The sequence below is a fragment of the Capra hircus genome, chromosome 15, assembly GCF_001704415.2.
Source record: "Capra hircus breed San Clemente chromosome 15, ASM170441v1, whole genome shotgun sequence".
In the NCBI taxonomy this organism is placed as follows: Eukaryota; Metazoa; Chordata; class Mammalia; order Artiodactyla; family Bovidae; genus Capra; species Capra hircus.
In genome coordinates, this window is record NC_030822.1 from 41,081,756 (window position 1) to 41,095,558 (window position 13,803).

The 13,803-nt window shown below is 49.0% G+C and overlaps 1 protein-coding gene across 2 annotated transcripts in view; it reads right to left on the reverse strand.

The window, feature by feature from the left end:
- GALNT18 (polypeptide N-acetylgalactosaminyltransferase 18) overlaps positions 1–13,803 on the reverse strand; it is a 357,288-nt gene that overhangs the window by 172,253 nt on the left and 171,232 nt on the right. For both annotated transcript variants that reach the window (XM_005689675.3, XM_018059545.1), the window contains exon 2: positions 13,190–13,382. In XM_005689675.3, the coding sequence (XP_005689732.1) occupies positions 13,190–13,382 (193 nt within the window). The remainder of the gene's footprint in view (positions 1–13,189; positions 13,383–13,803) is intronic.

The following is a 13,803-nucleotide window of genomic DNA, read 5'->3' on the forward strand; positions in this document are numbered from 1 at the left end:
TTGCCCCACTACAGAGTCTGAATTTGTCAACAACTCTCCCAGATGAACAGTTGTATCACTAGACCCTAGTACAGGGCCTGGAACCCAGCAGGCTGTCACCAAATGTTTACTGGAAGAATGACACTGTATTTCTAAATCCAATAGGATGGGAAATGCAACCAAAAGAAAATCTTAGTTTTTCCAAAATGACAGCCAATGCTTAAATGAGGCCAGACCTTAGATGACCTACTTCAGGAGAAAAACATGTCTCCTTCCAGAGACTCCTCCTGCCAGAATCCACTTTTCCTCACTCCAAAAGGAACGCTGCCTAGAGCCTCTCTTATGCCTCTTTCATCTTATGGATCCAGCCTCCAGAAACAGGTAGAAACCAGAGGCAGAGTCTCAACATGATAGAGAAAATGGAAGGACAATTTGGACCTCATTTCACAGATGAAGATGCTAAGGCTCAGAGAGGCTAGGTCCCCACCATGTGTCAGCTGCCAAGATGAAACCTCAACTCTGGTCTTCTTATTTCTACACCAAGGCTCTCCCTTCAAGGAGAAGTAGTCAGGTGAGAGCCTGCCCCTAACTCTCCCATTGCCTCCCTAGATCCATTGAAACCCATTTGGAGGTCTCTTATCCAAAGGACGTGAGGCAAAATCACTAAAGTCTGCATGCCGCTCTCCATGGGAAGAGGAACGTGAGACCCTAAAATTAGACCCCATCACGAGGCCAGACAATAAGGAATGTCATGGCTCGCAAGGGCATGTCAATTTCTTCTCCTGTAAGCATTGACTTTGTAGATGGGAAACCACTGCTGGTGCCCTTCTCTGGCTGACACTAAATACTGTTCCAGAGGGCACCAAGCTCCCATCTTCAGGACAGCTGAATGAAAGGAGAGAGCAGCAATTGTGGCCCTGACCTCGGTCCTCGGCTCAAGAGTGGAGGCTGCCTGCTCCCACTATCAGCCACCAAAGGTTCCAGGGGTTCAGCGTTGGTGACCGTGTTGCACTGCTCCAAAGTGGGAGGTACAGTCAGGTGAGCATAATAATGCAGTAATGAGCGTAATAACACAGGGCTTCTGCTCATTGTAATTAAAGTGCTGCAGGATAGGGATGGGCCTGCTCTTCCTTAATGAGGAAGGCTGCAGGATAACCAGCGCTGAGCAATTTTGGAGAAATCACAGTGGGGCTCCAGTCTGCTTAAGTGCAGGAGATTAATAAACTAAAATCACTATCTCTATGGTTACCAGAAATTTACAGAAACTTCTCATTCTGTTTCCAGCTCTCTTTTTCTCTCACAAAAAAAAAATGAATGGGGGAAGGGAAAGAACCAAAGTTTCATCCAAATCTGCTTCACACTTAGGATGTGAGGAAAGCCATCAGGGTAACAGATTGGTGTAGAATTCATTCATTCTTGCATTTAATGGAATACATTGAGTTTTTTTTCCATGAGGCGGTATTGCATTCAGGGTTAAAACAACAAGGACAAAGTGCTTGTCCTCATGGAACTTGTGCTCTGCAGTGGGAAACAGGCAAACACAGCAGCAAGCAAATGATACAATTTCATTCACGGGCTGAAATGAAAAGTAATGTGGTGTTAGAGGACAATGTGGTGCCCTGGCAGCTGTTCTAGAAGGAGTGGTCAGGGAAGGGCTCTATGAGGGAGAGAGGTTGGAGAAACCCACCTGACACACCACAGGTGCAAAGGCCCGTGGGGTCGAGGGGACAGTGTTGCGACTAGAGAGGAGGTGATGGAGGGAGCCAGCTCAGGTAACTGCAGTGAAGGGAGGAGAGATGAGGAGGATGAGGGAGAAAGGCTGAATGAGGGAGAAAGGCTAGGATATCTCCTTAAGCTCATCTGCTGCTGCCAAGTCACTTCAGTCGTGTCCGACTCTGTGCGACCCCATAGACGGCAGCCCACCAGGCTCCTCCGTCCCTAGGATTCTCCAGGCAAGAGTACTGGAGTGGGGTGCCATTGCCTTCTCCGTTAAGCTCATCAGACCCTTTCAAAAAACGTGTTGTTGTTGTGAATAGTACTGTTATAACAGCAATTAAAAGGTGGTGGTTAACAGTCAAATAATTCTTCGGGCTAGTGCTAACCATAAGGGTTATCAAGACCAGCAGTTGGCCTTTCCTTAGGAATGGAAAATGATAGAAGTATTAACACACAACCTACTTGCTAATCGCAGTTAAAGAAAACACTTTATATGGTGAGACTACTAGCACATGACCTTTATTTTTCTGTTTTGAAAGTGTAATGAACAGCTCCTAATAAGGTCACGATATCAGTACAAGCTGTCTGCCCCACCAGCCATGAGACTGACCCTAGTCTGTTCCTACACCTCCAGGGGTTTCCTCTGAGTTCTCAGAGCCTCTGTATCTAAAGCCTCAGGTGTGTTTCCCAAGTGTTTTTCGGGGTTGAGGGTTAACTGCCTTCCACTAAGCTCCACATAAGCACTGCAAGCTGAATTTCTCCCGGTAATGGATGGCCGTCCTGATGGGCTGAGCTGCTGTGTCTGGTATCCATCTCCTGGTGACCTTTCTCCAAGCAGAGCAGGAATGCTATATTTGTTTTTCAAGCTAAACTCTACTGATCACTATTTTTATATGCAAGACTCTTTCAAACTCAGCTGTTACATGACAACCCTTTTGAACACAACAGAACACCTAGGAGAGTACCTCCCATTTGTGTGTGTTCATGTCTCTCCTCCCACTATAATGACTTCCCTGAGAGCAGGGACTTCATTTTGCTACTGTGCGAGCTCCCAACCTTAAACCAGAGTCTGGCGTATAGTGGGTTTTCAGAATTAAACCAACAGGGTTCTTTATTTTTTCCATGGATACCTTGGAGATATTGCAGGTTTGAGTCCAGACCACTGCAATAAGGCAAACACTGCCATGTAGTGAGTTATATGAATATTCTGGTTTCTCAGTGCATTTAAAGTTATGTTTCTATTACACGATAGTATATTGTGTGTGATAGCATTGTCTGAAAAAAATATATATACATGCCTTAATTTAAAAATGCTTTATGGCTACAAAATGCTAACCACTACATGATAAGACAACACTTCAACTCGTAGAAACTTTAGCATCTGTGAAGCACAATAACGTGAAATGCAATAAGACAAGGCAGGTCTGCGTGAGGCTGAACCTCACGTGCATGCCCCTGACCCCAGCTCTCTCCTTTTCTATCAGCCTCCTCCCTAGAAGGAGAGTCAGGTCTTCTCTCACCAGCAGGTCCTTCCTTCTGCTCTCCTTCACTGGGATTTTGGCCCCAGTCGCTCACATCCCATCTCCAGCAGCTCTCAGATCCTCTGCACTGTAATTAAGCGATCTCCCCTGGCCAAACGTACCGAGCTCCTTAAATCCTTCCTCCCTCCCTTCTCTCTGGAGAGTCACCCAAGGCCTTCCCAGGATCAGCCTTGGTGCTTTTTCTCCAGACTGCACAGCATCTAACCTTAACCTGGGTCTCCGTGAGTAGAGAGGTGAAGGGTGGGCAAGATAAGAAAGATGAGGTGGGCTAGTTTATAGGGAGAGAGCATTATGGGGGAGAAGGGATGGATAACGCCACCCAGGCGCTGACCCAGCTGTGCCCCAAATTGCTGTGTGGGCAAGCCACTCCCCTGCTCTCCATGTCTTTTCACATGGAGGCAGGGACAGAGGGAGGCAGGAGAAATGATCACTTAGGTGTCTTCTCCATATAGTTCAGGATCTTCTCTCTCATATGTGATGAACGGAAAACTTCTCACTAAAGAAATAGTTTGCAAACTTCCTCTTCCTCCTAGCCAGCACCTGGCCATCACCAAATGCCTCAAGACACATATATCCAATCACCACTGTAGTAGTGACTAGGCAGTGTGACCAACTCATCCAAGTCTGCCCAGGACTCTCCCAGTTTCAACACTGAGAATCCCAAGCACACCAGGATGGTTGGCCCTCCTATGACTAGAGCCCAGCTTCATGATGGCGAGGATCTCGTTCACGACTGCGCATGCTCTGCCCGGCAATGTTCTGGTCATCAGCAAGCATTCATTCAGCCGGCATCTGCTGAATAAACTGAGGCTACTGTCTCAAAGCACCCAACACACATATAATGGATACACATAGTCCCGGTTCCTATCTTCATCTCAACATTGAAGGAGAACTTACAAGACTGAGGGGAGAGGCAAAAAGAGGGAGGAAGACCAGCATGTCAGACGAGATGTCCTCATACTTGCCAGTCCCGCCACCATCATTACTGCCGGACACTGAACTGGGGACAGGAGCCTGTCTGCAGCAGGGCATCCCGAGTCCTGCCAAAGGAACACACGTCCAAGAGCTGCTATGGAAGAGGGTTGTTCCAGACCAAGCCCAGCGCTTCTGCTCCAAAATCTGGCCACTTTACCCAACAACCAGCCCCAGCCTCTACCTGAGGGCTATGCCTCTTGTACGCACACGCCAATGGCCTTCCCCAGCCCCTGTGTCTGCTGGAGTCTGGCCAGTACAGCCTCTGCTCCCAGAGCCTGCTGTCCCCACCTGCTCTGGTGTCTGCCTCTGTCTATCCTTGTCTCTGCTCACCTCTCCAGAGAAGGGCCAGGGTATGTGAGAGTCAGAGGAGCCACCAGGGTGTAACCGACCCTTCCCTATTTACACGCCTTGAGAAAGCCTGACTGTACCAGACTGGTCCCTTACTCATTTTAAGAAGAGGCATATTCTCCTGTAAAATTAAGCCATAAAAGTTCCCTTTGTACTTTATTCTTGTTCAAAGTTAAGCCATTTTCCACTAAAGATAAAAACAAGGCATTTCTGAGCGGGGAGAACTGTGGCTGTCTAATAAGCCAGGATTGATGGCCCTGATAAAGTTGACTGCATCGATCCCTGCACACAGAGGTGGTGCGGGGAGGGGAGCCTCCCAGCAGAGCTCCCCAGGACGGTTTTGAGCTGTTCATGAGGCAAGTTTATGTCGAGGGCTTTAGTGATGCCATTACCTGTGAGAGGCAGAGAGGCAGTGCCAGACTAAGAGAAGCCAAGTCAGGCACCCGGAAACTGGGTACCAGTCAGGGCAGCAGCCAGACATCTCCATAGTGGAGGGATGGATTCTTCCTGTGACTCTGGCAAATCTATGAGCTCCCAGTGCATCGAAGCATGGAGGCCGATTGACCCCTTTCAGTGTGAAGATCAAAGTAGAATGTGAGCTGGGCGCTGCTGGCCAATGTGTATGGGGAACTAGGTCTAACTATGCCTGGGTTCTGGGGGTGCAGGAGGGACCCACCTGGACCAAGCAGAGAGAAGATAAAACTCCCCTGAATACCCACTCCCCTGAGTGTCCCCAGCCCCTCTTTCTTCCTAGGTTTCTCCTAGATAGGGTCAAGGGTCTCCCCTTTCCCACGGTCAGCACACAACGGTTCAGCTGCACTGTTGACCACCTAAGGATGGCACCCTGGGATCAGCAGTGTCTTCTTATCCCTTCATGGCCATCTGTATCCTGGCCTCCACCCTCCCACCTGCATCCACAGGACTTGCTTGATCCTCTTCTGACTTCACTTGGTTACACTTCTGGCTTCTTCCAGAACTTTTCAGATTAGACAGGTTCCCAGCCTGCCAGCATCCAGTCTGCTGGAATTAATGAGACCCAGGGATGAGAGCAGTGTGGGGGTCCTCACTGAGCATGCGTGCAGTCAAGACTTCCACTCCTGGTGGCTGGCATCTCTATCTCTGTAACCTCTGGGGCTCAGAGACTGCACTGTGCTTGCTACCCCTACTGCCCAGGGACTCCACACAGAATATCTGGAAGTAACAACATTAATAATTTCCATTTACTGAGTGCTTATGACTCACCATAAATCATACTAAGAGATATATGTATATTTTTACTTTTTCCCCCCCCTGATTTTTATTTTTTCCTATAGGAAAAGTCCTATAGGGTAAACATTTTATCCCCATTCTATAGATGAGGGCAATTGGACTGAGACAGCAAGTTATTTTCCAGGGCTTCACCTGGGCTCATTTGCCTCCAAAGTCAGTGCTCAAAGGTCCTGTTAAACTAGGGTCTGCACCTTCCTTCTACGATCATCTAGAGATTTGTCTGGCCAGACACCAGTGTTGTGACAACCCAGAGACCTGGTGCAGGGAGGGACGAAATGGAAGTCACTCCAAGTCAACTCTGATGAAAGATAGGGTGGACACAGTGCATCTAGGAGGATGATGTGGGCTATTACGATAAAGCTCTACTGGTCACGTGAAGTCTAGATTGCCTTCCCGTTTCATTGAGCCCATAGAGATAGCAATCCCTGAACACACTCTCTGTTTGAAGCCAAGTTCTCTGCCCTCCTCCAGAGCCTGGGTGTGTGCTTTCCGATGGTGCGATTATGCAACTGTGTGTAGACACTGGCCTACAAAGAATCCCAGCCACCTGCTGTCACCCGAGTAAGCTCAGCTCCTTCCTCCCTGACAGCACACATATAACCCAGTGAAGAAAGACACAGTATGCTTCCTGGCCTGGGGTGTGATCCCTGTTAGACTCTCACAGGCTCCTTTGTTTTTCTTTCATGCCATGTATATTGCTATCGCCACTTAGCTTTTATGTTATTATTTAACAGATGTCAGTATTTCCACTAGACTATAAGCTGCATGAGATCAAGACCACATCTGCTTTGCTCACCAGCCCCCCACCCCCACCCCCGTGCCTCATACAGCGTCCAGCACAGAGAACAGACTCAGGAAGCACCCAGTATCTGGCTGAATGAGCAACTGAACAAACACTCAAGCAGTGAACGGTAGAATGAATGCAGGCCCAGGAAAACCCCGTGGGTGGATTTCCACCACAGCCGAACAGAATGGAATCATGGAGTTGAACATTTCCTCCCTGCCCGACCACAACAATAAGCCCAGATCATCCAATAAGCCAGAGGGGTCGTGGAGGCAATGGGGATATTTAGTGTAGCCAGGGGCCTCAGGGGCCTGGTAGGATGCATGTCTGGCTCCGATGCGGAAGAGAGAGTGGACAGGAGTTTTAATCATCTACAAGGCAAGAGAAATGGGCCAGCCTCATCTCAGAAGAGCGTCTGACACCAGAACGACAACAGGTAAAGTTCTAAGCAGAGGTGATCATCAAAGTGTCCAGCTTTCACTCAGAATCAGAAGTTCTACTAACATCCTTTCAGGGGACTCTACTGATTTGGAGAAAGGATCTGCTGTATCAAACATGGACTGTAAGTAGAAGAAGGGGGGGAATGAATCAATTAAAATGTAAATAGCCAACAGGAAGCTCGGCAATCATTTGCTCCTAAAACTTATTAGAAATCCAGGGAAAATGGGATTGCTGGGACTACACAGACAGCACCCAAAAAACAAAAGTCAGCTGGCTCTAGTGGAGAAGTCACACAAGGGACTGAGCATCTCCATGTGGTGTGTTTGTGGGTGAGCAGGCCAGGCCTGTGGCAAGGAGAGCTGAGGAACGTGGGGGAGGTGGCGAAGGCAGGCACTGCAGCAGAGAAGAAGGAGGATGGGGCATCTTTGCTTTCCAGCAGAGCCTGGCTCCAGCCTCTGATGCTCAGGACTCTGGGGCTGGGGAGAAACCACTCTGATCTGTCTTGCAATGCCCGCCAGGCCCTCCTCTCACCTCGTGTCAGGGTGGAAGGCCTGGCCTGTCACTCCTTGTCTGCTTAGTGGTCCTTCTAGTAGCTAAAGTCAGGACCGTGCCCCCCAGGCCATCCTTTTTACAAATCAGAGACCCAGATGTGTTCAGTTGCACAGTCGTGTCTGACTCTTTATGACCCCTTTGACTATAGCCTGCCAGGCTCCTCTGTCCAGGGAGTTTTCCAGACAAGAATACTGAAATGGGCTGCCATTTCCTCCTCTAAGGGATCTTCCCAACCCAGGGATCAAACCCGGGTCTCTTGCATCTGCTGCACTGGCAGGCAGATTCTTTACCACTGAGCCAGCAGGGAAGCCCAGGGAGCCAGATAAAGAGAAACAAAATGTTAAACAGCGGTTACGGTGATGCCGGGCAATGTTCTAAGGCGTCTGCATATGTTACATGTTCAGTCTTGAAGAGTCGATGCTTCTGAACTGTGGTGTTGGAGAAGACTCTTGAGAGTCCCTTGGACTGCAAGGAGATCCAACCAGTCCATTCTGAAGGAGGTCAGCCCTGGGATTTCTTTGGAAGGAATAATGCTAAAGCTGAAACTCCAGTACTTTGGCCACCTCATGCGAAGAGTTGACTCATTGGAAAAGACTCTGATGCTGGGAGGGATTGGGGGCAGGAGGAGAAGGAGACGACAGAGGATGAGATGGCTGGATGGCATCACTGACTCGATGCACGTGAGTCTGAGTGAACTCCGGGAGTTGGTGACGGACAGGGAGGCCTGGCATGCTGCGATTCATGGGGTCGCAAAGAGTTGGACACGACAGAGCGTCTGAACTGAACTGAACCATCTCCAATTTACAGACAGGAAAACCAAGGCATAGAGAGGCGAGTTAACTTGCTGGAGGTCAACCAGTTTAGAAGTGAGAGACCTGGCCTTGGAATGCAGGCAACTGAGTTTTACATATTACTCTATAATCTAGCAGAAACGCCATCTGTCTGTCATGTTACCCAGTTTTTCCTCTTGAGTTGTTCTCCTCTGAACATACCTCACTTTCTCTATATCCAATAAAATCCAATTCTGTAGCTTTGATCTGAGTAGCAGAGTAGAACAAAACTATTCATCTCCCCATTTTAAGACATTAATATTGCTCAAGATTGCATTATATTTAAGAACAATCATGTGATACTACTGGTTCATAATATGTTAATTAACCAGGAACCACAAGTACTTTCCCAGATTGCCCCAGTTAAGAAGTATTTCCTCCTGTGTCTGTGCAGTTAGCATTTTTGATGCAGCAGAATCATTACTCATGGTGTTGATTTTACCCCTTTGTCCTGAGGCAACCGTCATGGAAGTCTCATCTTTCAAAGACCTCTGGGTCATCTCCACAGAGCCAAGATTCCAAACTAGAAATGCTCCCCTAGGAAGGGTGGGGCAAGGGGGCTAAAGAGCATCCTAGAGACACAGACTTACATAGAAACACTGGAAACTTGATCAAGTTTCTTAACCTAGGAAATATTCAGCATTCTCCTATACAAAATGTGAATAATAATAACTACCCATAAGGACATGAGGATAAAAGTTAAAGGAGAAGGTGGACATTAATCTGTCTGCACAGTGCCTGGCGCACAGGAAGGACTGGTGAGCAGACAGTGGCTCTTGGTGTAAATCTTTGGCCCTGGGGAAGCAACCCCTAGATAATCCAGCGATCGTGTCCCAGCTTCTTACCTGAAACTGCCCCGCTTCCCCACCAGGACCAGATATATAACCTGTGGGGCTCAGTGCAAAAGGAAAACACGGTGGCCTTTGTTGAAAACTTGCTGAGAATTTTAACACAGCAACAGCAGAACATTAAACCAAGGGCAGGGCACTTTTAGCCTTCGGAGGATCTTGTGTACAAGGGGCCCACTGGATAGCGTCCTGATACTAACACTGCCACTGTAAGAAAGTCCTGCACCTTGGTGCCTTCAAACAACACATATTAGTTATCTTCAATTCTGGAGGCCAGAAGTTGGACAGAGGTCTCACTGGGCTGAAGTCAAAGTGTCAGCAGAACCGCATTCCCTTCTGGAAGTTCCAGGTGATAACCTGTTAGACACTGTTCGTGCCTTTTTCAGTATCTACAGGTTTCCCCCATTTACAGCTCTTTTCCATCTTCAAAGCCACAGTGTCTGGCTGAGTCCTTCTCACATTGCCATTGCTCTGGCTTTCTCTTCCACATTTAAGTGCTCTGGGATTACTCTGGGCTGATCCAGATAATTCAGGATGATCTCCTTATTCTAAAACCAACTGATTAGCCATCTCAATTCCATCTGCAACCTTAATTCTCCTTTGCATATACCATGTTCAAAGGTTCCAGAGATCAGGACATGGACACCCTTGAGAGGCCATTACCTGCCTATCATACATGCTGCTCATAAAGCCAGTCCTCCTGAACCCCAAAGTTCAGCGATCTCAGGGGTCTGTCTAGTGGCTGCAGCATGAAGACCCTGTGACCCTCCAATCCGTACACACAGATCTGGTGGCCGTACTCATAGTGGTAACACTGCAAATACCCATAGCCACCTTGGATGGACCCTAACCTGCTCCCAGGAGGATCCAGAGCCCCGGCTCCAGGCTGCATTCTTTCCCTGCTGTAATCCCATCCTGACTCTTTCCACTTCAATGTTCTTCTTTCCACAGAGTCTCCCCAGCTCAGAACTCACGACTCCTTTGGGGACAGGCGTGCATGCTTCTGCCCCAGTTGCTCCCACTAGAAGGAGCTGCAGAAAATAGTCCAGTCCCCTTTACCAGCCCCTTGTTCCCTGGTGGCTCAGACGGTAAAGAATCTGCCTGCAGTGCTGGAGACCCAGGTTCAATCCCTGGGTCGGAAAGGGAACGGCTACCCACTCCAGTATCCCTGCCTGGAGAATTACATGGACAGAGAAGGCTCTGGGCTACAGTTCATGGAGTAGCAAAAGAGCCAAACATGATTAGCAACTAAACCACCAGCAGCAGCAAGGAGGGGTTGAATCCCAAGTTACAGCTGGGCAGTGACAGGCACAGATGACAACTGGGACCTGTGACTGGTACCTAAAGCGGGGCCAGCCTTGTGGGACTGAGCCCTTGACTTATGGGATCTGACACGAACTCTGGCAGGTAGCGTCCAAAGCTAACTGAACTGTAGGGACACCCAGCTCGTGTCACAGAATTGGTCGATACGGGGAAGAAAACCCCACATCTGGTGTCAAAGTGTCATGAGTGGGAGGGTAAGGTGTGCGCCTCCTACTTGCTCCAGAAGGTTACTGTGAGACATCGAAGAGTTAATCTAAATAAAGTGCGAAATGCTTCCCTGAAAACATGGCTCACGCTATATAAACGTTCGGCAGTGTAATTTGAAACACGGTGACACTAAAGATATCGAAAAGATGTTCCTAAAATGAGTGAAACAGGATAAGCAAGCAGTGACCTTGTTACAAGGCAGTGATGTTTTCATGGAAATTAACAGACAAAGAGAGGCACTGTTTCACCCAAGCGTGTGCTTCTTTTGAGTGGTCCAGCAACGGCTCTCTAATCCTGGGTGTGTGTCTGGCACAGCAGCTGAAGTAGAGCTAGACAGAGCCTCCCAAGTCCACGTGCAAAGAGAAACCAGTGTCCTTAGAGCCTCTGCAGAGCCCCTGCTGAGAGCAGGCAGGCTCAGCTCTGCCTGTTATCAGCGATTCTGTTTTACTGGCTATAAAAAGGGGTTGACAGAAGTCGCCTAGCCCACAGGGGAGGTGTGGAAGCTCCATAAACTGTAAAGTTCTGTGCAGAGGAAAGGTCTTTCCATTATGATTACTGCTTCTCTCCAGTGGCTCAGGAGGAAACCACAGAATTCAGCTCACCTGGAGTCCTTCAGAGACATCCCCCTCCGGCCCCTGCCCACGCACCTGCCACCACGTTCTTAGCAAACTCAGGAAGTCCAGGCTGGGCTATCTTTTCTGAATGCACTTCCTTCAGAGCGGGCTTTCCAGGGAGCCCTGCACTTTAGAGAAAGGCCACGCGGCCTCGTCTCTCCACCCAGCAACTCCTGCTTCTCTCCCATGGAAACTGGAAGGACTGGTGTGCGCAGCGCCTCTCTCAGTGAAGGGCGGAAGGCTGTCAGTCAGCTCTCAGCATGCCCCCTGCACAGTCGAGGCCAGCCCAGCTGTGGGCTCGGGTCAAAGGCCTGGATTTGGCTTCTGGATACATTGGTTCAAGCCCCAGCTCAATCACTTATTCAACTGTGTGATGTCAGCCAGAACTCGTGTTCTTTCTGTCCCTCATCTACTTCGGCTTGCATGGGACTGTGCAGCTGCCTGCCCACCTTCATTGTGCCAGCTGCCTGCCCACCTTCATGCAGGTTGGTGTGGTCCACATGGGAAGCATATCTCAACCAACCAAGCCCAGGTAAACACCAGTCATCATTACAGCCACGCTGCAGTCAGCAAAATCCACCATTTCCCCTTATTTTGGGAAAAATGTGTATTGAGTCGCACCTGAGTCCATAGCTTTTGTGCTGGCCAAGATCACGGCTGAGGCCTCTGCAGAGTCCTGTGTGTGTGTGCCAAGTCACTTCAGTCATGTCTGACTCTTTGCGACCCTATAGACTGTAGCCCACCAGGTTCCTCTGTCCACAGGATTCTCCAGGCATGAGCACTGGAGTGGGTTGCCATACCCTCCTCCAGGGGACCTTCCTGACCCAGGGGTTGAACCCGTGTCTCCCGCATTGCAGGTGGATTCTTTACCCACTGAGCCATCTGGGAAGCCCCCAAGTATTCTTTAAATGAACATATACTCTTCTTTCCCCATGTAGATCCTTAGATGGTCTTTCATCCCTTGGCCCAGGTTCACTTGGGCCAAGAAAAACCATACCTAACTACAGGGCATACAGCAGATGTTCAATAAATGTCTATGAAACTGAACTGAACTCTCCTTTCCAAAGAACACAGACTCCAAACCCAGAAGCAAGATCTTTCTTGACAACTCCAGACACAAGCTAACTGTGGTTTGCAGCTTTAAGAAAAATTTAAAAATAAGTAGAAAGAGAGGAAGAGAAGGTGCAGAGGGAGAAGGTGAGGAAGAGAAGGGGGGAGCTCACAAAAGTTAATGAGATTTTCTCAGCTGTGGTACGTGCCCACATTTTTAATAATTAGGAGTAATAAAAATTCTAACTGAACCTTAAAGGAGCATCTTTGGTAACAAAGAGAGAAGTCAAGACAGACTTCTCTGTCAGGTATAATGACTTGTTAGCCTTGGAAGATGGATGTACTTTAAGAAACTAATTTACAGGAAAAAATAATTGTTCATAAAAATGCAACTAATTGGGTTAAAATGACTTATTAACAGGAGTGCCAGATGATTCTTGTGCCCTTAAGGATTAAATTCGGTTATTAATCCTCAAAATTTCCTATTTCTCATGGAAGAAAGCCTTCTCCCTGCTTAGTAGATGGAGAAACTGAGGCTGGGAGGAGAGGGAGAGTGACTTGCTCGATGCAGGCTGAGGAGGGAGGACCGTAGGCTAAAGCTGGGAAGAGATCAGGAGTCTGGACACCCAGTCCTGGCTCCGTCCCCAACACCACGGGGACTCCACCTCCCCACCAGCAGGTCGACAAGGGCCCGGCCACTGACTCTGCTCACCCACTGGGTCTGAGGTCAGGCAGGGGCCGGTCGAGGGGTAGGCGGTCACTGAGGTAGGCGTTGTAGCCGTAGTACTGGAACTGCTTCAGGGCCACACGCCGGCCTTCGGGGCTGAGCTCCTGGCCCCAGTGTGCAAACAGAGAGGAGTCTGTGAAGGGCTCAGCCTCTGCTTCCTCAGGTTTGGCGGGGGCTTCTGGAGAAAGAAGGGATAAGGAGACAGTGGGTCAGAGTACACCCCTCATATGCCATGACAACCCGTTACCCTTCCTCACCATTGCTTTGGATAAAACGATCTTAGCCCCAACTTTGGGGGTGGGGGGCGAATAGAATCATCATGCTCCCCCAAGCCCATTTATCCTTCCATACATCCATTCATCCACCCAGCAACCACTAACACAATGGATACAGAAATACACCCAGCAGAGTCCGAGGGGAAGCCGGTGGGCGTGATCCTGATGCCCTGTGGCTTTATGCCAGAAGCTCCTCCTTTCCCAGTCTGCCTTCTCATCAGATGCCGGGCCCAGCCCTTGAATGGCGTTTCTGCTTCTCTTTCCCCAGATCACACCCCTATTCCCTGCTAGTCCTAAACCGTCCCACACCCGGACCCCCAAGCT